Below are 24,884 nucleotides of genomic sequence, written 5' to 3'. Positions count from 1 at the left end.
ATCAATATGCGGATGACACTCAGCTCTATCTCTCGTTTAAATCTTCACCAGAGTTGGCTGTGGAGACCTTGTCCAACTGCCTGGAATCCGTGAGTGGATGGATGGGAAGGAACAAGCTGAAGTTGAACCCTGATAAAACCGAGGTACTACTTGTGGGGGACAAGAGAAGGTTGGGCGACATTGACCTGAAGTTCAACGGGATGAGTCTACCCCTAAAGGACCAGGTCCGCAGCCTTGGGGTTGTGCTTGATTCCAGGCTGTCCATGGAGGCTCAGATTTCGGCAGTGAGCCGGGCAGCCTGGTACCAACTACACCTCATACGAAGGCTGCAACCCTACCTTCCTGTTCATCAGCTCCCACTGGTGGTACATGCCCTGATCACCTCTCGTTTGGACTACTGTAATGCGCTCTACGTGGGGATACCCTTGAAAACGGTCCAGAAATTACAACTGATACAAAATGCGGCGGCTCGACTACTTACGAATAGTCGCCGCCGAGATAACATCACACCAGTGTTGTTCGACCTACACTGGCTTCCAGTTGTTTTCCGAGCCCAATTCAAGGTGTTGGTATTGACCTTTAAATCCCTATACGGTTTCGGCCCAGTTTATCTCACGGACCGCCTTCAACGCCACCAATTATGCCACCCGACAAGATCGGCCACACAGGGCCTTCTCTCAATCCCACCAACAAAAACAGCCAGATTGGCGGGTACAAGAGAGAGGGCATTCTCAGTGGCGGCCCCCACTCTTTGGAACTCCCTCCCACAAGATCTCCGGCATGCCTCTTCCCTAAATGTATTTCGGAAAGCCTTAAAGACCTGGCTTTTTCAGCAGGCCTTCGGGGTATCCGGGGAGGGTTAATCGATATAATTGTAATGCCTCCTACCCAGTTTTAATATTGTTGTTGCAGATCTATTGTTTTTATTGTATTACTGTATTTTATTAATTGTATTTTAATAATTTTGTAAGTCGCCTAGAGTGGCCATTGGTCAGATAGGCGATGAAGAAATTAAATTTATTATTATTATTATTATTATTATTATTATTATTACCTCTAACACCACCACAATAAACACACAAAGAGATTGTTAACAGGTAGTTCTAGTTTGTTTGTTTAAAAAAAGCTTACCTTTGCAACTCTGAAATTTTAGACCCTATACTACTCTATAGCATGTAATACCTAAGATATGACAGTGTAGTATAAGTATGTTTTAATCTTTATTTTCTTATATGACTGGATTTGTGTTCTTTTTCTGAAAACTTACTCTTACTTTTTAAAAACCATTTCTTTAATTTAATAATTTGTATTATTCAGAACATGATGCACTCATAGCCACCTCCATTAAATGAAGATACATTAAGCAGGAAGGCATGACATCTTGAGTTCTTCAGGAAGCAATCACTAGTTCTTCCTGGGTTAGGTGGCGGAGGCACTGCTTGACAATAGTCCTGCTTCTTTTGGGATGCCAAGGGTCAAGCATTAATCTCCCAGCACCTTGTGGAAACACCAGTCATGCTTTTGGGTTTTGCAGGGCTCTATTCCTTCTCATATGCTGTTTAATGCCAACATGAAACCGTTGAGAGACGTCAGCCAGGGATTTAGTCCAAGGGGTCACCAGTATGCGGATGACACCCAGCTTTCTCTCTCTTTTCCATGAGAGGCAAGTGAAGTTACGCTTCAGCACAGTAAGAGACTGGATGAGGGCAAACAGACTCAATCCAGACAACACAGAGGTATTGTTGGTTGGTCATTCATCCACTCAGATGAATGATGTTCAGGCTGTTCTAGATAACCATGAATGGGCCTTTTAGAGTGACACAGAGACATCCACTTAGAGGGTTGTATCTCGTGATTTGCTGAAGGCAGGGACATGTGACTTGTTCATTTGTACATGCTCCCTCCCTTCTGGCTTATCTGGAACTAAGCTTAGAGTACAATTTCCTTAGCACTATCAAGCAGAGAAGTAGAGAAGGCTTAAGCTGGGCCACATAGGAGAGCATGGAGACAAGGTATAAATGCCAATTATTTCCAGTATTCATCCCAGAAAAAAATTACTTGCTTAGAGTGGTAATCATGATTTTTTGATCATATGCCAAATCTGGCAGCCAAGACGGATACCTTGATCTCATGAATTGTCTCTCACACACACACATATCAATTTTTCACCCCATGCTCAAGCCATTTAGAGCAAAGTGTGAGCAGCAAAAGAAGTCAGGTTGATTGAAAGAACAGGATATATCTGCTAAGCTACACCCAGAAAATAACCCCAATACAAGTCCAGGGAAGACAAATATAGAAATAACAGCCATGGTAACTAACTCTCTATATAATACATTTATGAAAACCAGATGCTAGGGATGGACAACAAAGGAGAGATGTTGCCCTCATGCCTGTTTATAAGCTTCCCAGAAACACTTGGCTGACCACTGGTAGAAAGGTAATGCTGAACTAGACATACTTTTGGTTCGATTCATCAGAACTGCCCCTTTTGTTCTCAGTTACCTATGTGTCCTCAACACCTTCTTACAAGCCTGTTAAAACAACAAATCCAGTTTCCCCAAATCAACCTTTGGGAGAGGAAAACACATAGGGAAATTAAGTTAAAGAGACCAAATGAAAATGGATCACCTCTGATCTCGCTCCTTTCTGTGCTTACCTAGGTGGTAACGACAGACTTGCGCATAAAGTTTGAGCCTGGAATGATTGTCAGAGTCTTCGTTGACCCAGGGTGGGTTAAACCAGTCACTCACAAGCTCATCAGTCAGCTTCTGGGCCACAGTCTTTCCCACTTGCATGATCCCATCATGCAACACTTTACAGATCGGTTTATGTTGACCAAGTCGACACATCTGGTAACATAAAGAGGAAAACTGATTACAGTAGTGTAACATGTTATTCATAAATTATAGATCAACTGCTATGCATAGTCAGAGGTGTAAACATGCATCCCCAATCCAGCATAAAAACATGGGGTCTTCCCATAAGTATAAAGTGCAAAAGCAAAGAAACAAACAACAGCAACTAAAATCCAGCCCTCAGTCTGTTTTGATCTGTTCACAATTGACCAAAGTCCCAAATGGACAGCTCCCTTGTTACAACCAATGGACACAGAGAATAAGGAGACAGGTTTGCCTAAGTGTCATTTATTTCAGTGGGGCTTAATAATGTTGTGGGGCAAAAACCTACCCCTAGAGTAGTTTTGTGCAATTTACCCATAAATAGACCTACAGGGTAATCTTTCCACCCTATCGTCACAAATTGTCATCTAGACAACATCCCCAAATTTCATCCAGTTACCACTTACACCCTTTTCCTTCTGGAAACAAAAAAACCACCTGTCCCAGAAATGCATTGGTGTGTATTTACTATCCTGGCCAATGTTAGTGAATTGGGGTAGTAAAAACACCCCACCGTTTTTCCAGAGAACAAAGAGCACTGCAGTCAAATGCACAGGAACATTCTACCTCTTCTGAATAAGTATATTCAGAAGAGTACACTTCCTCTGACACCACAGAGACAAACATTATCTGGGGCCAAGGTATCAGCCTACCATGTATTGGAAATCTCATTGGGGTAGAATATACACCCCCCAAAACCCTAGTGTGATTTCCCCCCTCAATTTTGGATGAAGGCAGTGCCACTGCGTTTACCTGCCATTACGTTCAGTGGGACTCAAGCATTCTGAACTCTCTCTGGACGCTACACTAAAACAGCAAGCAATTACAATGGAAGTGTTCCCGCCTCACAACATCACTAATTGTAGAAATGCTAGCCAGGTCTGTGTTTCTGTTATCCACCTTGTCTTGTTACTTAAGCATTACTGCATCCTAGTGGATAATTACAATATTACTGCTGTCCTGAACTAGGAAAAATAGGCACATGCCTAGAATGGACAAGTAATTAAATGAACTGGCAACGCTACACGCCTACTTTGCATGTAGTCTAAATGTGTCATTTTTTTCACAGAATTGTAGGTGTTTAAGATGTGTTTGAGTGTTAAACCCATTTTTTCTGTTTTAACCATTTCAGTTTGCAGCCAGACAAAAGCTCAGGTTCAGAACTAAAGGCAATACACCTGTGACTGCCAGTTGCTGGGAAAGGCAGGTGATTGGGCTGTGGTGCTCAGGTTCAGCCTGAGGGCTTCCCAGAGGCATCTGGTTGGCCACTGTGAGAACAGAGTGCTGGACTAGGTGGGCCATTGGCCTCATCCAGCAGGGCTCTTCATATCTTCCTAGACATTCACTCTGAACTCAATATTCATATGAATTTGGACCTCGGCAGTGTACGCTTCTAAATACAAATGCAAAGCTAGTCAATATTAAATCAGAGCAAGCGTTCAGGTCTTGGCTTTTACACCTAGATACTTGATGGAGCACCTCTCAATATCATCCTGAATGGGCATTAAGATCTTCTGGGGATTCTTAGTTTCCTGCCTTTGGGAACCGTATAGGATGCGGAGATGCAGAAGACAACCTTCTCTGAGGTATCATCCTAGCTATAGGATATCCTTCCCCTTGGAGGTATCTGGTGCCGACTTTAGCTCAGTTTTAGTGCCAGGTTAAGACATGGCTATTTTCTCAAGCACCTGTGAACTGTGAACTGGTCTGTGTAATAATAAGGAATATCTGGCTGAGTTATCAATTCATAAATGTTTTAAGACTATCACCGATTTTCTGTGCTTTAGGATTATCGCAGTTATATTGTTTTATCTGCTTTGGTTTTATTAATGGAATTATAGTTTTAAATGCATTCTCATATCCCTTCCTGAGATCATTTCATGTAGTGCAGGTTATAAATATTTTAATTTTTAAAAATTATTTGAAGAACAAAGTGGCTCTTTCCCACTGATTTCAAAGACCTACCGACTCTTATGAAAGCAAAAGTTCATTTTAAAAAAACCTTAATATTTTGCACAGGCACTTATTTTTTAAAAAGCAGTTTCATGTGACCTTGCTTTTCAAAAGTGTGTAGCTAGACTGTCAAGATTAACTTATAGATTCAGTTGCCACTTGTCATGAGAGTTAGGAATGCAGCATATTAAATAAAAGGAACTGCATACAGTTTGTAACAAACCAGGCCCTTCATTTCTAAGAAGCAAAAGTGCATATTGCTACCATTGGCTGCTCTTTCTTCCATGCCCACAGCTTGTCCTGCTCTATATCTCAAGTCTGGGAATCAGATTTCCAAGAGATCTAGACTCAGTGGTAAAGTTGAAACAATTAGACCTCCAGCTATCTTTTGCTTACCTAGCCTCCCCCACCCCACCCCGCAAGTGTGCTAGGCCAAGGAGAGACTCCAAAGAACACACACACACACACCCCCTCGGGATATAAGACAAGTGTTCTGCTTCTCTTTATTTTATTTATTTATTTTCTTTATATTCTGCCTTTCTTTCATCAAGGAACCCAAGGAGGCATACTTGTGGTTCCCAGACAACCTTCCATACAGGAACTGACCCGACCCAGACCTGCTTAGTTTCAGCAAGGTGGTGGCTTCAGACCATACTGTGGGACTTGATGCTTTAAAGTAGCCTTCCACAACAACCTGGTGCCCTCCAGATGTTTTAGACTACAACTCCCATCAGTTGTTGGGAATAGGAGAAAGAAGCCTGATTAGCTGTGTGCATGAGAAGGCCCTCTGGCAGCTAATGCCTGCAAAAACCCAACAGGGAACAGGCACATTCAGCTGATGAATGGGGGATTAAATCCTGCTCAGATTGGCTGTACACAGCCAAGGCAAAATTGTACCCTGCCCTCTTGCCCAGGCGGGCATGGTATGGGGAAAATGGCCTTGCTGCTGGACTGGATCCCCTGGTGGGCCAAGATTGGCCTGATAACGTAATCCGTTGGACACAAGTGAAAGACAAAAGGCAGCTGTTTGCTACAGCTTCTATCATGAAACACTTTTTTTTTTTACCCAAAAGGGAGAAGGTAGAGGAATCCTATTCAAACTTCACAAAATCCCTCTGTTCACCAACCTCGTATACGGCGCTCAAGTCCCTGAAGAAAGTTTTGGCTCCATCAAGCAAGGCCTCATTTTCTGGACACACCACAATATAAGCAACATCCCGATGGCCTCCATATGGCTCCAGCAGCAGCCTCTCCCAGAATGGCAAGGAGAACGGAGAGATTGTCAGGAAGTCCTTGTCATAACTAACCAGCAAAGTGGGGATTGGAAGAGGCTCAGGAGACTCCTCTGAACCTGAATCAAGGAAGAAGAAGAAGAAAAAGGAGCTAGAGAACTCTGATCTCAAAGGACTGTCAGATACTATTGGTTGGGCTTCCCCAGGCCTTTCCAGACCATCATATGATGCGAAAAATGCATGAGGCTCCAGCCATCTTCCATGGAGATGGATCTCTTCATCAAAGAGGGTACCACATTTGCCTCGGAATCAAAAATCGCTTTACTGCTGTGAAAATGCAACTCTTCCTCCAGTTAGCACTATTGCTGTTTAATGTGAATGGTGCATGGGAACATGACTGCGTGACAGCTATTGAGTAATACCCGTGATGATGCACACAAGGAGGAGGAACACAACCTCCCCATCCCACATCCGCACTACATTGGGACCCGCTTTAAATCTAGGAAGCAGTGCTTTCTTGCATTTGTGCCAAGACGCGACTAGTCAAAGACATGGATGCTTTTTACTGTACCATAGGTTCCTCGCCCTGCCATTTTGTGGAACTGTTGCCAGGTGAGGGGCCCTTGGACATGCTGGATGTTCTCCCAGGTCCTGCCTGTCCGCTTCTTCTGGATGGCATCCTGGAGGAAAGGCTGGAGAGACAGAAGCATGTGCACGACATCCTGGGAGGAGAGCATGCTGATGTCTAGAACTGAAAAACAACAAAGCAATTGGACTCAGGAAAAGTCTTTTTTGTCTTTCTAATGGTTCAGTTCCTTTGCCTCCTCCTTTTGTCCCACACCCTATGGCTTTTATACTCTGAACTCAATAATGATACTTGGGTTGGTTCTTTACAAGCCTGACCCAAAAGGAGATCTTACAGAAAGTGCACAATAGCCACAGTTCAGAGATGTGCATGCACAGTGTTTATACATGCAACAATTTGTCAATCACTTGGTTTTTGAAAAGGCATGGGGTCGAAAAAGAGAGTTCTATTGTGAGTCTATTACATGTTTGATGTACATGATTCCAGCACCTGTCCAAGTCTTACTGAAAGGAACTGGACTTCAGTGAACAACACACACTCAAACCATACACCACTTAATACTGCAGAGCATCATATTATAACGATCCAGTTATTCAAGTGCCATTGCTCACATAGCCAAAATGGCAATAGCCATGCATAAGAGGGAGGTTATCAGCAGACTGGGTAAGTACAGGGACACTGCCCCCCCCCCGCTGTCCAGACTTGGCATTGGCACAGATTGGTGACTGAGGGGAGGGAAGACTGAAAACCAATGGGAGGAATGAAATGGAGTGTCTGGAAAAGGAAGAGGAGGGGGAGGAGACACATGGGTATAAAAAGGGTAGAGAGAGCCATCTTATTGTATAGACAGGTCAACTGAGAAGGTATTTCTAATTTTTTCCCCAGGGATGGAAGTAAGAGCTGCCATAGATATCAATAAATCAAGGATTTTAATGGAATTGAAACTGGGCACCAGTGGGTTCAGCCTCACCCCCGAAAGCAGCCCCTAAACAGCCCAATGAGGGCTGCGGTCAGCCCAGAATAATGACTAAGGGTGGCACTCAATGTTAGTCATATTCCAGAGTAGATCAATTGAAAGTGATGGACAGGACTATGTTTACATGTATGTATTACAGTACATTAATTTCAGTGGATCTATCTCTGAATAGAACTTAACCGGACAGAACCCTAACTGTTAGGAGTCGGGGGGGGGGCAAATGGAACTGCAGGGCTGGAATTTTGAACAGAGGCATCCCACACTACAATGCTTTGTTGCAGGGCCTCACTAGTGTTGTATAATACTGCATCATATTAGAATTGAACAGTAGCACAGGGAACAGCAGAACCTTCTCATACCAGGTCAGACTATTCGTCCATCTAGCTGAGTACTGTCTACTCTGACTGGCAGAGGCTCTCCAGGGTCTCAGGCAGAAAGAGGTCTCTCTCACCCCCAAGTTACTGCTATGCAATCCTTTTAACTGGAGACGCCACAGATTGAACCTGGGACCTTCCACATGCAAAATATGCATTCTACCTCTGAGCCATGGTCTCTCGCCAGACATATCAATTCTTCCCTCTCCCTGCCCCCTCTCAAGCATTAATTTTGTTTTGCCAACAAACTAAGCCATGGTTTCCCGAAATGGTTGAAACTGACTCCCTGGGGTTGACTGGAGGGTGTGGGTCATGAATAAAGGCCCAGGATACCTGGGATGGAAAAGGAGGTTACGAGGCATAGTGCAAAGTTTTTTAATTAGGAACTACAAGTCTCAGAAATAAAGGGCATGGGCCCACGTACAGAATGCACCCCCCTTTACCAATGAGAAATCTCAGTATTTAATGTGATGATTCCATAAAACAACAGTATTCCTCCATTACTATTATTTTACACTTCAGATTCCTCATAATGGTGACTGCTGGTCCACAAATGTTGATTATATATTAACATTTATTGACTTAATTTCATTTCCATTCCTAAGAATCTGGGTTGGGGTCAATGACAACTTTATGAGCTCATCACCAAGGGGTCAACGAAGTCAAGATGCTTGGGAAACCCTGAATTAAGTGAATCATCCTCAAATTGAAATTATGATGATAAAAATAATAAGCCTTAACATCCAAAAAAAATGTTTTGCCAAAAGACAATAATCTTACCATTGCTGTGAGGCCAAGAGTGAACTGTTGCACTTCTGACAAGGGCTTCATCTACTTTCCCACCTGTTGGGTTATCCACATACTGCCTGCCTTGCTCGAGAGCGTTAAAGCACTCAATCCAGGAGTCGTTGCTTTCTGCCTGGACTCTGTCATAACTCCAGTTTGTAATAGAGAGCGATTGGTGGCTTGTAACAGACATGTAATCTAGGCAGCTCAGCGAGGCAAAAGGCTGGGTGTGCTGATTCTGGAGGAGGAGGAGAAGACTCACAGGGGGCTCCTGAGCCCTCTTAGATCCCTCTCCTAGCTGAGGAATTAAGGTGGTCTGGCACATCATCAACCTCCTCTCCGCAACCTGACTGATGTCTGAAGTCCTGCCAAAAATGTCCAATTCATCCTCAATGAACAGCCCAGAGTTGTACCCTAGCTTGCGGTTCATAATTGCACTAAATCCACAAGTGCACCGATACTGGTCCTCATTAGATGAATCCGGGATATACAGTCCCACATCAGCACCCTTAATGTTCATGTTGCAAGCACAAATGCAGCAGCTGTCGAAGTTGCTGTCTTTAAAGATATTCAGCACAGAATCTGAAAGGATGAGTGTAACATACAGGCTGTGAGCTTCCAGAATTGGCTGGACAGTGGCGGGCTCCACAGAATTGAGGGGCCGGGTCGTAGAGGGCGTGGAGGCTGGTGATCCTTGGTCCGTGCTGTCGTATTTTACGGACCCTTGCCCACTGGCAGGGCCCCCACCTCGAGGAGTCCTTGGGGTCCTGGGCGTGCGCGGTGTAGGGACAGAGAAACGAGGAGTGGCCGGGGAAGGCAAGACTCCAGCCCCACTGTTGCTGGCCGGAGCAGCACTGTTTAGTGTCACAGGAGTGCTCATCTGGGGAGTGTTCATCTGAAGGTAGTCTTGATCAGCCAGGCTCCCAACACTGGGGACATTGCTAAGAGCAGGTAAGGGGAAAGAGGAAGCGTTATCTGCGGCTGAGTTCACACAACCTTAGTCTAAAGGGGAAGTGGATACAAAGGCCCATCTGACTGAAAGTAAAGTCTTTTGTGCAGCACATCACAGAAAACCTCATCGCCAACCAGTGCAGGAAGAATGAAAAAATATGCTGAACTTTACAAAAAGATGTATCTACTATGTCAAGCCAGCATCACAATAGCTAGGAGGAAAAATAGAACTCTAAATAAATGTTGCCATACAAAGCCCTGATGTTTTCTGGAGTGGTATATAAATATTTTTATAAATAAATACATAGGCACAGGGGAAATGCTAAACATCTTGGGTCTCATCTGCACTGTACATTTAAAGCACTATTTTAAACCATCATGGTTCCCCCAAAGACTCCTCAGAACTGTGGCTTGTTCAGGATGCTAAGAGAGTCGTTGGGAGACCACTTATTCCCCTTACAGTGCTACAATTCCCAGAGTGGTTTAAGCATCAAGCCCTCTTGCCATGGAAGTCGGGGAATTGTAGCTCTGTGAGGGGAATGCGGGATCTCCCAACAACTCTTTCAGTACCCTTAAGCTGCAGTTAGGATTCTCTGGGGGAAACCGTAACTGTTTAAAAGTGGTAAGATGGTGTTTTAAATGTACAGTACAGATTTGGCCTAATCTATTCCAAATATAGTAATATTCTAATCTATCAGAATAATAGCATTGAAAGTGGTTTCTTTTGCATATGGATAAAACTGCTTCGATCGCCTGCCGAGGCGGCAAGCTGAAAATCTCGCTGAGGCATGCAATGGCAAGAGCCGGGACTCAACCAGACTCAGGGCAAACCCCGGTAGCCACCACCAAGCCCCACAGAGGACCTATTTAAATATATTCTTTGCCAGCTCCGGACCTGAAAATAACAAAGTCTGGAGCAACAAGACTCACAAAGATAGGTCAAACCGAAATACATACACACACTCTCTCAAGCACCATGCACCCAAAGGAGAGGAGAGAATACAAAAGAAAAGTAACTTATGAACAGCAGAAAAAAGGTTATACAATCACACAGCAAAGCAAAGGCCCTAATAGTCACTGACCGCAGGCAGGGCCGGACAGGAGAGGAGGCAAAAGGAATTTGGATCCTGCCCATCATAATAGTGGGAGGCATCATCCCTACAACAGAATGTCCTCCACTGTCAACAGTCAAAGAATGCTTTTCTTAAAATGTGCTCCTTACAGCAATTGCTCCCTTGATGAAGGGACAGAAATCCGATTTAAATGCTTGTAACTTTCCTCTTCAGTTAATGTGAATGTTTTAAATATTCATTTTGAACTCCCATTTTGCAAGTAATTTGAGAAAGGAAAGCAGTGAAACCGGATTCTCTGAAATAAATTTCCTGTTATCTCTAACGAACTTGTGGAGTGCTAGGCAGGGGGAATGAAATGAAGAAAGAAAAAAGCAGTCTACAGGTTTAGAGAGAAGCTGAAGCGCAGTGAGTGCCTTAGAGAAGCAACAAAAGGTGACCAAGAAATCTTGATTAGCAATCGCCTCTTTGGTAGAAGCCTGCAGTACTAGTCTTCACTCCAATTGGATTACACTGTAAAAGAAAATATTTTTATCCTAATAAATACCTGCAATTAATAATCAGCTGAGGGCTTGGGAAGTAGTTACTATTACAGAAAAATTAGAAATTAAACTGCTGCCTAGGCAGCGTCAAGAGCTTCATAATGTTTTCCTTTTTTTGAGAGAGAGCAATGGAGACCTTTTGGATCTAGAAAGTGATTGAAATAAAGGACTGATATAAAGGTACAAGCTGCTTCCACTGCTGAGGGACAGCCTTGCATTGCATGTTAGCTTTGAAGGGGTTTCATACGTTTAATGGTTTCAATTCTTGCAGTGTTTCAAGGCCAGCAGCTGGGTTTTGTGTTTCCTAGGAACTGCTAAACTGGATTCAAATTAACCCTTAGTTAATATACCAGCACTAACTTCAGAGAGACAAGATTAGAGTACAGCAAAACCGGCAGGTTGTGTCTGAATCAGGAAGAGGCAACAAGCTGAACAAGGACGCAATGGGAGAAAAGCCCTTATCCTTTAATAGAGATGGCGAACCTTTCTTTTGGTCAGAGGGCAAAGTCCCCTTCTAAGCAACCTTCTGGGAGCCAGTAATGGGTGGGGAAAGAAGCAAAAGTGGGAAGCCGCCCTGGACTCCCTCAAGAGGAAGGGCAGGATATAAATTCAATTATTAATAATAATAGATAGCAGCAATGAATGTTAAATTTACAGTGGGCTACATTTTACAGACACTCATACACCTCCCTCAACCCCGCCAAGCAAGAAGCATTATCAGAGTTCAGTGACACGTTCCAGCCAGGCAAAAACACTCAATGCGCATGTTCAGCGAGCCTGGGGAGAAGGGGTGGGGCTGGAGAGCAATTTGAGGGCCACGTTGGGCCCCCAGGCCTGAGATGCAAAGGACACATAATGCCAAAGTTAAGAGCTAACCACCCCTCTGCCGCTATTACATTATGAAAACAATGACTTTTTTCTCTCTCACGTAATTACATAGCAGTGGTAGGAAGGGCACCTTCCCCTCTGCCCTGAACATTGTTGTTGGGGCTAGAGGGGAGCGCTGAGAGTAGCTCACTTGAAGATGCCTCCAGGAAAGATGGATGCCACCATGACTGTTACAGACCCTCTCCCACTCGCACCCTCCCATGCCTTTGCATCAGTAAACGTCTGCAACACTGATCAGCAAATAAAGAACAAGGAACACAGTGTGGCTCAAAAGCCACATATAAAAGGGAAGAAAGAAAAACTATGAAGGCAGAAAGCAGGCGAGATAGCCTTACTTTCATGCTGCACTGGAAAGACAGCCCTTTGTCATTAAGAGCTTGGTGCTGTGCATGCTGTTCTAAGAAAAGAGGTTTCAAGGGGCCCCAAAGGCTGTATATTCCCAGGAAAGTATACAAGGATATCAAATGTGTGTGCATGAAGGACTTTTCGAAACAGTGAGCAAGCCGTCACTTCTGCCATCTGTCTCTCTTTTGTGGAAGACAGATATGGATCTGCAAGGCTACACCCATCACAGTAGGATTTTAAGTATTCGGCTTACAGAAATTGTGCCTGGACGAATTGGCCATATTTAATGGCACCTCTAAACAGGCTCCTCTCTACCTTGTTACGGGCAAAGTTAATCTCAAGGGTGAGAAGTAGGAATCTTACACTGTGGATTAACAAGAAAGTAAAATCTATTTCCTGTATGAATACACAAAACACGCAAATCAATTTCCCCTGCTGTACTTACTTGTATCCATCTCTGATGAAAGTGGCTGTAGGCGGTAAAGGAAGTTGCTCAATTTTTGGAGGGATAGCCCAGGAAGGCCGATAGACACAGGCCTCTGGAACCTTCAGAGGTAGCAGGCACTGGCTTGGCAGCATCTTCAAAGGAGCAAACGTAGAGGAGCCCACAAAGGGCTGAAAGCTTGGAACTTTGTGCACAAAGGAGAAATCCTGCAAAACCAAGTAATTCCATGGGTTTGGAACACAGATTCAGTTCCATTTCTTATAAAAAGAAACATACAATTATTCAGATGACTATTCTTGTCCTAAAACAAATCGTGAGTGGCTGTATGCAGAAAGCTGCTTTATACTGACTCAAATCAATGGGTCCATCTGGCTCAGTACTGTCTACACCGGCAGGCAGTGGCTCTCTGGGGTTTTAGAGAAGAGTTTTTTCCAGCCCTACCTGGAGATGCTAGGGACTGAACTTGGGACCTTGTACATGCAAAGCAGTTGAGCTCTGCCACTGAGATACCACCCTCACCCACAGGAAGAAAGCCAGAGTCTACCAATCCTGGGTGAGGAAGCCCCGTCAAAGGACCCTAGGAAGCTGCCTTACACAAAGTCAGACCACTGGTCCAGGTATGGAACGCAGCTGCCCCAATGAAGCTGCAATACTGCACCCAGGTTCTTTTTTTCTTCTTTTAAGGCAATCAATTACATGTGTATATATAAATCCTCAACTGAAAAGTGAAGAAATTGTACTTCAAAAGGATACTTATCAGCTTCCTAGTCAAAAACCTATCAGTGAGAATGTCAAGACCTGTCCTTGTTATGTCTGTAAAGCATATGAATTTCTGGAATAGCACTACATTTAATAAGGCGCCCAGACTAAACACTAATAACCCATACAGCTGCAGATACTTAACTGAGTCAAGGATGACATTGTTTGCATTAACTAGACAGGAGGTTCCCCCCCTCCCCAGTTTTGTAATGGATAAAGGAACCCACAACATACAGACCTCGAAACCAGGCGCATTACACCAAGGGCATGCCTTGAATGTGCCTATCATCATTCAGAAGATCCTGCATGTGTAGGTCTATTATTATTTCACTTGCCCTTGTTCCAATGAGCTTTGAGCAGCATACAAGCCGACATATTCCCTTGCTTTTATCCTTACCATGTTATGATGTAGGTGAGCTGGCAATATAGTGACTTGTCCAAGGCCACCCAGTGTACTTTATGGATAAGTGGAGATCTGAACCTGAGTCTCCCCTGCTCCTAGTCCTACACTACTTCTTTGTAGTTAGAGTAACCTCCCCCAGTCCGGTGTCCTCCAGATGTTTTGGACTACAATTCCCATCAACCCTGCGCATTGGCCATGAAGGCTGGGACTGATGGGAGTTGTAGTCCAAAACATCTGGAGGGCACCAGCTTGGAGAAGGCCGAGTGAGGATAAAGGGATTTACGACTAAACAAGTAGCATCTATGGTATTTAAATAGGCATTCCTATATTTGACCATGCAAATTGATTCTAAAGTTTATGTTTTTCCCACAATTGCAAAGAAAAAACAATGAGGGACATCCAAAAACTTAAGCTATTGTTTGACAAACACACTGCCAAACCTAATAAATTTTCTAATACAGAACATCTGATGACTCAGTTGCTGTTAAGTCCCTGCATGGAGATTCTCAACTCCTTGGCTTGCATGATTATCACCTGTCTTTATATGGGGAACACTCTCACTCTCTCTCATACACACACACAGACACAGCATGCCCAAAGTTCACTGGTGCCTTCATTAGCTAACCACGAAATCCATTTGGGGTCACAAAAACAGTCTGCACAGCACTGATCCTTTGTTACGATTACCTGCTTGGAAAAGAACGTTTTTAAACTCCAACTCTCACATTTTCTTTTGTATCTAAAGATTTTTGTTTGCCCCCATTTAAAACAATGCAGCTTAAGTCATGACTAACTTGTCCTACTGATTTCTCCTATTTAGATCCACCTCTATTCATATTCCGTTTAAGTCGGAGCTGTTCAACCACTTTCCTGCCCACGTCTCTCCACCCACGTTGCAGTTGTGTAATATCATCCCCTTTTGACTTGATACCTTTATTTCTTCTGGCTTAGGGCTGCCTAATCCATCCTCCACTTCCATTTTAAACTCTGTGAGTTGGGTTGTAACCATGTTGACCACGGGGCTTTCCATCATTCCCAGGGTAGTCACTGTCTCTGAGCTGATGCCATCCTTATAGCTCATCACAGGGGAGAAAGCAGGGTGCTGCTCCAAGGAGGGTGGTGTTGGAAACATCCTCTGCAGATCCGCCACGGCTAGACAAAATAACCCAGATGTCACAATGCTATAGAAACAAGCCTCACATGGTGCTCAAGTGCAGCCCACACAAAAGAAGAATGAGGAGCAAAAAAATTGAGAGAGTTCAAAAGAACATCACTACATCTTGTGGCAGTGGATTCTATAGCTCATTATTATTAAAAATAGAGCTTGGTAATTAAAAACCTAGCCTTCCAGCACTTCAGAGGAACCTGGAAATTATGACACTAAGCCAAGTTTAAAAACGAAACTTGTTTTTAGTTTAGTTTGTTTAGATTAAACAAACTACGTTTAAAAACAAAAACTGTACTTCATTTTAACCCCCCCTCCCTTCAACAAAGTAGTTTTCAAGTTAAATACAGCATTTTTAAAAAAAAGGTCAGCTCTCAACCAGGTTGGGGATAGCTTCCTCAATCATTGGCCCATATGTTCCAATTTCCCGAAGAAGCTAATCAATACCTGATTTACCACAAAATAAAATAAACTTCAGGAACAGATCAGGATTCAGTCTCCCCCATTCTTTAATATCTATCTGTATACACAATTTTTTTCTAACTTGCAGAGATTTAAATTTCCTTCACTGTCTCTTTTCCTCACTCGTTTGTTTATTTACTCATTTTATATATATGTATCTTGTTTTTAGCTGCTTAAGAAATAATTATTAACGTTAATGTTAAGGACAGACAAGTACAAGGAGTCACTCATTGAATATGTCAATAGCATGAATGGTACCCTTTTTTAAAAATAAGGTCACCGCCACAAGAAGTTTCCTTTTTTGACAGGGCTTCTGATGCTAGCTGCTAAACAATAATGCATCATGTATTGGCCTTCTCAATTACTTCTCCCAATAAATCAAGTAAAGGAACAAGAAGTGACAGGTTGGGCAAACATGAAGGAATGCATTTTGTCACATCTTAACCAGACTAAACTTACTAGCAACATAGTTAAGAGGCAAAAGCAACTATACCCAAAGGAACAGCAGTGTGAGTGAACAGCGGGTATGTTCATTTTCTAAACTCAGCTAAGTTGCATAAGCAAGCAGCTGACTAGACTACCCGTCCTTACTAGGCTTATCTGTCATGGCCAGACCGCAGGGAACATCCACTGAAGCTACAGTGTGGTCCATGAAGCCTTTCTGGGACAGACAGTTTGCATAGTACACTAAGAATATGCAATCAACTCTGACCAGTGCTCTCCAGCAGATTTGCCACTGGGACACCCTGCACAGACTGTAAAGTGTTCAGCATGCTGATGTCACTCTACTCCTCTCCTAACTGGCAACGTAACAGTGCTTAGGAAAGCACTGGGCTTTGCAGAGACTAAGCTTCCAGCGTCACAGTCTGTACAGGGTTCTGCTGTCTAGCCATCTGACAACTCTTTCAGGCACACATGCTTGCATCTGCTCTCTTTGCAGTCTTGCTGCATCAAGAAATAAAAGGACATTAAAAGGGGCAAGCCCTATCTAGTTAACCCTTCCCAACCTGCTCCACGTTGTGCCATTTTCTTTGGCTTTCTTCCCCCCCCCCGGGAAAGGGAGGGCAAATTTCTGCAATGCAGTGTCATTAAAAACAGAAGAAAATATTTAATTAAATAAAGCCATAGAACTGACTGGGTATCATTATTCATTTTCATGTGTGTCATGCTTGAGAAAGCCTTGCATATTTTAAGGAGCTATAGATCCACTAAAACTGTCAAAATCCAATCGCTGTGTACTTCATACTTCTGCGTTTGAGTAAATCAGCACTGCTTTTATGAGTCCATAAAACTCTCTGACTCATCTTTGTGACACCATGGTTTTTCCCCTCAATTTGTTCTCATTACCAGCCAGAGTTAATGAGATAACGTTCATGAATGATTTGCGGTGGAATGAGAGTTCAGCATAGTGTGGTCACAGTATCTCAGGATCTCTCTCTCTGAAGCAGAGGATCTTCTAATTCACAATATCTGCTGGTATCACACACAATTCTATTTTCATATACACATAAAACATTTCTAAAGCATATTATGTATGTGAGGGTTGTGGGGGGGAACATCTGCAGATCTCAAAGGACAATACAATTCCCTGCAATTTCTGGCATGATGGAAAAGGAACATGGCATTGGAATTCATTGTATGTACTATGCAGGATGCAAAAGCCTCATACAACCCAGATTCTTTTGACTTCATTTAAGTAATGCTAACATACAGCAGTTTGAACATTGAGAAGCTTAATTTCTCCCTCTGTATAGATTTAATAAAGAAGGAATACAGTTTTAATTAGAAACCACTGGCTTGGATGGCACGTAGTAAGTTCCTTCCACACTTTGCAGAAATGGCAGCTTTTAAGATGAAGACAGCTCAAATTAAAATAATTGCATTCCCCCATGACTGGTAGAATCACACTTCTGCATGAACACTATGCTTTAATACATCAGCTTGTACACAAACAATGGCCTCTGTAAACACTGGTATTGAAAAGACACACCTCTTGTTAAGAGGCAGCCAGAATGCTGATGGAAGCCAGGTGATTTTATTTTATTATGCCGGTTCTATTTGATTTGCACGAGTTGTCATTTAGTTTCTGAGCTCAATTCAATTTTTTGCTGGCTCAGTTCTTTGTATATTTTGTGCTGCTGGAATTTGTCAGATGGGTTAGATATTGTCCATTTATTAATCTGAGTGTATAGTTTGTTTATTTAATTATTATTACCTTTCAATCCCACCTTTCCACCAAGGAGCTTATGGTTCTCATTCCTCCCCATTTTATCCTCACAACAACCCTGTGGGGTAGGTTAGGCTGACAGCCTGTAACTGGCCCAAGGTCACCACTAAGCTTCATGGGTGAGTGGCGATTTGGATCCTGGTCTCCCAGACCCTAGCCCAACACCCTAACTATTACACCACACTGGCCCATATTTGAATGTATTTCCTTTTAATGGATTATGTTCATATTATTTTGATTTTAATACTGTATTGTTAGCTGCCTCAAGTCTCTTTGGAAAAATAAGCTGGATAGAAAATTTTAAAAATAAAGAAATAGGAGACAGCCTATACTATGGTCACAGAAACAATTCCTGTTTAGGCAAAGTTGCCTTCCTTCTTGGTCTCCAAATAAGACAGAAATACCAGAAAAATCTCCCCATATCGTTCAAGGCCAGCTCTTCATTAATTAGAATACCCTTTTACAAGACAATTCTTTCAAACAATGGATTTGGGTTTGTTAAATGATCGGTTTCTAATTTTAAGAAGAAGTAGAACAGCTTGGTTTTGTTCTATGGTTATCAGTGGTAGTCCTAAAAGAGAAGAAGGGACAATGACTGAATAATCCTCTGGTCACTCTTTGCTACTTACTTGGAGGATACGGTACTGCTGTTCTGCCATCCTTGCCCAGAGGGCGCTCTTCAGTCCCCACTGCAGGTATTTTTGATGACCGGAGGGCAGGTGAGACAGCCTACATGTAGGATTTAAAAAATAATAATAATTGAAAGCTAATAATTATGTTTGAAAAACTAAATCGGCCACAACACAAATTCAATGTTTTTTTTTTTTATTCTATTTTGAATAAAAGAATGAGGGGTGGTTTTTTTTAAAAAGGAAAAAATCATTGGGGGTGGGCCGAAACCTTACTTTGTTTTATTTAGCGGTTTTTTATTTTGGTTTTAATGGTTTAAAAGGCCTTCTTAGGTCTATGTGCCTTTGATAAATGAATTTGTATGCAACCGTATTTTTCATGAAACTGGCAACGAAGCATGGCTACACTTTGTTAACTCTCAATCGGAACCATCGACACAGAGTGAAATTTCTGGTTTTAGGGGTAAAGCCATTAGAAAAAGACCCAAATTCTACAGACAAAAGGAATTAAGGTTGCTGTACTAGATACATACTCTGTCCTCGTGCTAAAAGCTCCCGTTGGAAGGAGAGGTGTGGATGCAACATGATACCACACTCACAGACAAATCAGAAAAAGGACAAATCAAGCCAGAAAAGTCCCTCAGTCTTCTGTTCCCAAGACATCAGATATTATTATTACAAAGGCAGAATGACACCAAGAGCACATGGATTTAACACATCACACACTTACTCCAGGCTCATCTTCATCTGAATTATCAAAGAGGTTGTCTAAATCATGTAATGAAGGGGCCAAGTCTGTTACTTGCGTGAGGCTACTAGAACCAGCACGTCCTGCAACATTATCTTGCCGGGTGTCTGGAGGTTTGGGGGGAAGGGGGAGAGAGAGAAAAGAAAAAAAAACATCAAGGATTTTAGAAATGGGTAAGAAAGGTCCAAAGTATTAAATCACACTCTCCAAAAATACAATTATTGCACTCTGAAGTTCACCTTTAAACATAATAAGCTGGAGTCTTAACTGAAAAATGATGTGCATGGGTCTACATTCAGATGCTGAACAACATTATTACTATCCTCTATTTTCTATTAATTGTCTGTCTCATAATTTATCACAGAAGTATCACTCTTATGATTCTTGGCAAACTTTCATGTGGCATCTTTTGTGGAAAGGGTCGAACAGACTTTCATATACCTGTTTTAGGAGCAGAACTGAAAATGGACATTGCATCTTTCCCATCTGGAATGGTGGTGGAATGACCTGCTGCAGAAATCTCCTTAGTTGTTGTTCCATCTTCTGACTGCAAACAGATAATATAATCAACCACCACTTGTGTAAAAGAGGGTAAAAACAAAACAAATCCAGGAGAACAAGTTGTGAACTCTTATGTCTGACCCTTGCTTTTAATCATGTTGCACATCGTTTTTCCTATAGCCATGCACTTACAAAGTACCATGTGTGCAATAGTTCCAAGCTCGATACTAAGCAACAGCAGAGATAATCCCTTCCTCAAAATAGTATTTAAAAGCAGCAGGGCTCAATCAAAAAACAAAACAGCATTTGTAAAAGAGATTTATACAAATGCAAAAGCACCATGGCTTTCCTGAGCTGTAAGGTAATTAGAAAGTGATTATTTACTGGGTAGCTAATGTAAATAAACAGGCTTACATGTCCTGGTAACGTGCGTCTCAATTTCTGCCTAACGTTAAAACTATTTTAATGCATATTCTCAAGGATCTTACTTTCACAGTGATCTCTCCCAAGTCAATCTGGAGCCTGCAATTTTCATTGCCAAGCTGCAGCCTACTGAAACAAATGGAATCTTTTTTTAGCAATATAAGGTGCAAGTGAGGAAGGCCTGACCCGCATCAGGCCTGCAGCAGGGGGCAAATAATAAAAGCCCCTCCTGCCCTCCATGGTAGGATCCCAGTCTGGAACACCCTCCCTCTGCACACTGGCTATCTGTAAAACAAAAACGACCCTGCACTTATGGGTGCAGCTACATGACTAGCCTCACACGTAGTTTGGACCTTGGACAGAGGGAATGTCTGGGAAAAGACCTTAGTTCAGTGGTAGAGCACATGCTTTGTATGCAGAAAGGGCTAGGCTGAATCCCTGGCTTCTCCAGGTGAGACTCCTGTTTGAAATCTTGCAGGGCAATCAGTGTTGACAATACTGAGCTAGATGGCACAATGTGACTTGGTATAAGGTAGTTTCCTGTGTCTCTTCTAAGATGATGCCTTTTTATGGCACAGATCTGCAGCGTTTAAAAAGCATGAAAGTATTCAGAACTACTGTTGTCATACAAACAGAGTTATAATCACTTACAGCTCAACTCTATGCATGTTTACTCAGAAGCAAGTTCCACTGTATAAATCAAGTGTATATGGACTGGACATAGTAACTCAGAAACCATGGCTTACTGTGAAGAAGCATCATGCTAGGCCAAGCTGCCGAATCACTCCCACTGCGCTCCACCCTTAATGCAAGCAATGAACCAAGAGCCTTGGCTTGCCATGCACTTGTGGTTTGTTTCTCTTCAAACCAGGACTGGGAAGCCAAGAACAAACCATGGCTTCAGACCATGGTTTGGAAAGAACAAACCACAAGCATGGGTTTGGATGTTATGGTGAGCCAAATCTCATTGTTGCTCCCCCTTGTGGTACTACAGGAGGAGTGCAGCAGAAGGAATCTGACAGCATGCCTCAGGTAAGAATATGTAGGGTTGCAGCCTTAACCAATTAAAACTTGTAGGTTTCATCTACAAATATATCTTTAATCAGATGACATAGAATTGAGGTGTTGAGGTTTAGTTAAGCAGACAGGAATTTCCAAACAAGTGCGGTGCCCTAAAAAGACTGTGTTTCTAGTTTGACAGGATACCTTATTCTTCTTCAGAGATTCTCTATCAGCTCCAAGCTTGCATTTTTTAGTGCCAGTGAAACTGTATTTGATATCACCGTCCTGAAATGTGTAAGGATCACTGACGTCTCCCAAACATTCGCCAGGTTGCTGTATTAGAGGTAAGGGGTCGAGATAATTCATTGCTGGCACTGAGGGGCTGACGTCCAAGATTTTAAATCTTTTGTTAGGTTGCGCTAAGAGCCTGGGGGTGGGGGGGGAGGAAACGGGGAAAAAGAGTCAGTAAAGTCTGTTTGGCAGATTTACAAGTTTTTCTCACACAAACACAGCCAAAATAATTCCTCTTCTGGTTCGATATAGCTGAAACAAAATGCTTCTCTGGTACAGCATGCTGAACATCCTGCCATTATGAAGCATCTGCTGGCTAACTATATACTTGCATTCTGAGCTAGCTACAGAAATACTAGAATGATACAGGCACATCCCAGATAATCAACATCTCTTCATGAACTAGAAACATTACAGTACACAGTAGAAATCTGCTATAACGTGGGGGTCGGAGGACAAAGGATGAATGAAAGCCGCATTCTGTAAACAGTATTTTACTCGGGGGACATCGTCATACCCGTGGTATATCAGAAACCATGGTTCAGCAATCTGCTTGATAGTGAGCTTCTACTATATTTATAGCAGAAGCGGATACTGGAGGAAAATATGGCAGTAATCTATTTAAATCCTTTGTTTGCACCTGATTTTAATGACTGTTAGCCACCTTGTGGATTTTCTTTCAAATGGAAGTAAATACTTTAATAAATAAAAAATAAAGTAATGTTCGAACCTCTATTTTTGGTGTTTGCTTTAGACATTTATCTTGCTGTGCAGGAACAGGACGCACTAGTTTCCTGCACTTCCTTTTCCTTTGCAAGATTGTCATGCTGGAAATATAGCCCTTAGATCTCTCTCCCAGATATGTGGGCAAGAACCATACTTGTGATACCGTTGTACAGGATCAAGAGCATCTTATACTTGTATAGCAAGGGTGGACATCCTTTTTGCTTTGTTTTGTTTTTTAGGAGGCAATCTGTTGGGGGGCGCATGCCAACAGTGGGTGGGGCCAAAGCCAGAAATGGGCAGGGCCATCTCTTCTTCGCATCCTCCTTCCTGCCCCCAAGAAATTGCTGGGAGAGAGGGAGAGCGCTCTCATCAGAGGTCAAAACTGATGGCTTTTGAAATTGGGCCAGGAGTTGCTTATAACAGCTGTGGGTGTTCCTGAACCACAATAGCTTGACCACAGTAGCACTGGCATTGCAGCCATAGGGCTGCTGGTTGCCTAGCTCTGTCAGATGGCAAGATACAGTTTGAGAATGGTCTCTATCACGTTCTTAGTGTAAGTTTTCCAAGTCTGTTCTCTGCTGAAGAGTTCATTTTAGGACATAGATTCAGCCATCACTGATGCACAAGTCAGAAATTCACACATTATATTTTTGGAAATGTTCAAATTCACACAAGTCTCACTTATTCCTCTCCCTCCCACCCCCCAGCAAAAAGAAAAAGACAAGAAAAGAAAAAGAAGAGTTCAATTATCTCCATCATAGCCAAAATAATGAGAATATATTTCTGTAAAAGGTACAAGGAGTACACTGGCCCACAGGGATGGGGTAAAGGTCTGTCCCAACTGCAAAAACCCAGACTCTAATTTCAGCACCATGTTTTCTGGGATGGTCCTTGGTACTAGTACTAAAGTAGAAAAATCCCTGGAATGCCCAAAGCCTCAACTTTATATGTCCAAAAGCATTGGGGTTGACATTCTACTGAGCGTACCCAGCAGGTGCTACAGAATTAATTCTAAACTCCGTAATTCACACCAAAATTCTGATAAAGTGAAACTGATCAGAACTTCACCAACATTTTTTCGAGTGGGACCTCTTGGTTCTAACAATGAGAAAGGTCAAGTAAAATGCAAGCTAAAGACAAGACTGCATTTTGAACTGATATTACAAAAACATGTTAAAGAGCACCTTAGTAACTTTTATGAAGTGTACCTGTAACCCTCCCTCCCTAATCTCTAATTTTTTAAAAAAGTGTAAATGTAATACTCCCTGCAGCATTAAAGTCTATAAAGTCCACAAACGGAGTATTTCCATTCACTTCTAAGCAGAATCTTTTATAACAACTATGGCCATTCCTGGACCAGGACAGCTTGACCACAATACTCCAGGTACTGGTAACTTCCAAGACTGGATGACTGCAATGCACTCCATGAGGGATTTCGTTCACGCTCGAGTCAGAAACTGGTTAGCACAATTGCTAACAGGAGGAAGATCCTACTGGCGGTATTACATCTTTGCCCAAAAATCTGCACTGGTTGAAAATTTGCTCCCAGGCCAAGTTATATTAGTACATAAAGTTTGTAATGGGACCTGCTTACTTGTGGGACGTGCCTAATTGACTGCTTTGATCTACAGAACTTGTACTTTTACAAATGCCATATAATGTTCTTTCCTCACATGTTAGGAATCTGTCCTTAAGTGTGGCAGCACCAGTGCTTTGGAACTCCTTGCCTACAATCAGACCTTCTGACTTTGCACATCCTTTGGTACCATCCTAGATTTGTTTACAGGCAGCCACAGTGCATCATCAAAGGGGTAAAAGTCTTGCAAGGCTTGCTGGGGTGAACTACATGGTCCTCCTTGAACATTCCACACAATTGTTCTTATCGGTAATGGAATTACTATGACTATGCCAGGTAACTTTTGAACCCAGACATTGAAGCAGCCATCACAGTGGGAGGAATGCCACCGCTTTCTCTACAAAGGCATTAAATTGACAGCAATTATATAAAAAAAAATGTTTATCCACAATAGGCACCATACAGATGAGTATGTCTGCTTGAAAATCACTCTTGTTGAGTATGGCCTCCCAAATCCTGTGAAACAGAATCAAGCCTCTATTCAGCCTTGCTCCATACCTCCCCAGTGCAGTGATGTCAACTATTTCACAAGTGTATATGAATATGGCACACTTTAGAAGCAATGTATGTATTTGCACAAGACATGGTCTTGTGCAAACATGGGAATGCTCTTGTGGCATTTTACTTCTGTGTAAAATTCACACAGCTCTGCCAGCATGTACTGCGATTCCACACCAATAGAAGCGGAGCTGCTTAAAAGCCTATGAATGAAGTTTTTAAAAAGTGCCTATCAAGTTTCTTCTGAAGTTATAAGCAGAAGGCATTTCCTCTTTAAAACTATGACAAAGCATTTCCTATCAACCTTAAGAGGGAGACATTAATGCACTCTACTATACGAAACTATTGTCTGCAGCTTGTTCAGCT

The 24,884-nt window shown here is 42.5% G+C and overlaps 1 protein-coding gene across 1 annotated transcript in view; it reads right to left on the bottom strand.

Moving 5' to 3' along the window:
- Nucleotides 1-24,884, bottom strand: part of MED13L (mediator complex subunit 13L) — a 195,155-nt gene that overhangs the window by 41,022 nt on the left and 129,249 nt on the right. Inside the window, exons 11-20 of the mRNA XM_061602384.1 lie at nucleotides 21,572-21,794; nucleotides 19,883-19,988; nucleotides 19,424-19,548; nucleotides 18,694-18,793; nucleotides 15,142-15,362; nucleotides 13,049-13,254; nucleotides 8,802-9,748; nucleotides 6,657-6,836; nucleotides 5,981-6,204; nucleotides 2,660-2,852 (exon numbers count right to left, since the gene is read on the bottom strand). Coding sequence (XP_061458368.1) covers nucleotides 2,660-2,852; nucleotides 5,981-6,204; nucleotides 6,657-6,836; nucleotides 8,802-9,748; nucleotides 13,049-13,254; nucleotides 15,142-15,362; nucleotides 18,694-18,793; nucleotides 19,424-19,548; nucleotides 19,883-19,988; nucleotides 21,572-21,794 — 2,525 coding nt within the window. The remainder of the gene's footprint in view (nucleotides 1-2,659; nucleotides 2,853-5,980; nucleotides 6,205-6,656; nucleotides 6,837-8,801; nucleotides 9,749-13,048; nucleotides 13,255-15,141; nucleotides 15,363-18,693; nucleotides 18,794-19,423; nucleotides 19,549-19,882; nucleotides 19,989-21,571; nucleotides 21,795-24,884) is intronic.

Source organism: Rhineura floridana, chromosome 19 (genome assembly GCF_030035675.1).
Source record: "Rhineura floridana isolate rRhiFlo1 chromosome 19, rRhiFlo1.hap2, whole genome shotgun sequence".
In the NCBI taxonomy this organism is placed as follows: domain Eukaryota; kingdom Metazoa; phylum Chordata; class Lepidosauria; order Squamata; family Rhineuridae; genus Rhineura; species Rhineura floridana.
Note: the sequence above shows the minus strand (reverse complement) of the source record. Positions and strands in the feature narration are given on the sequence as shown.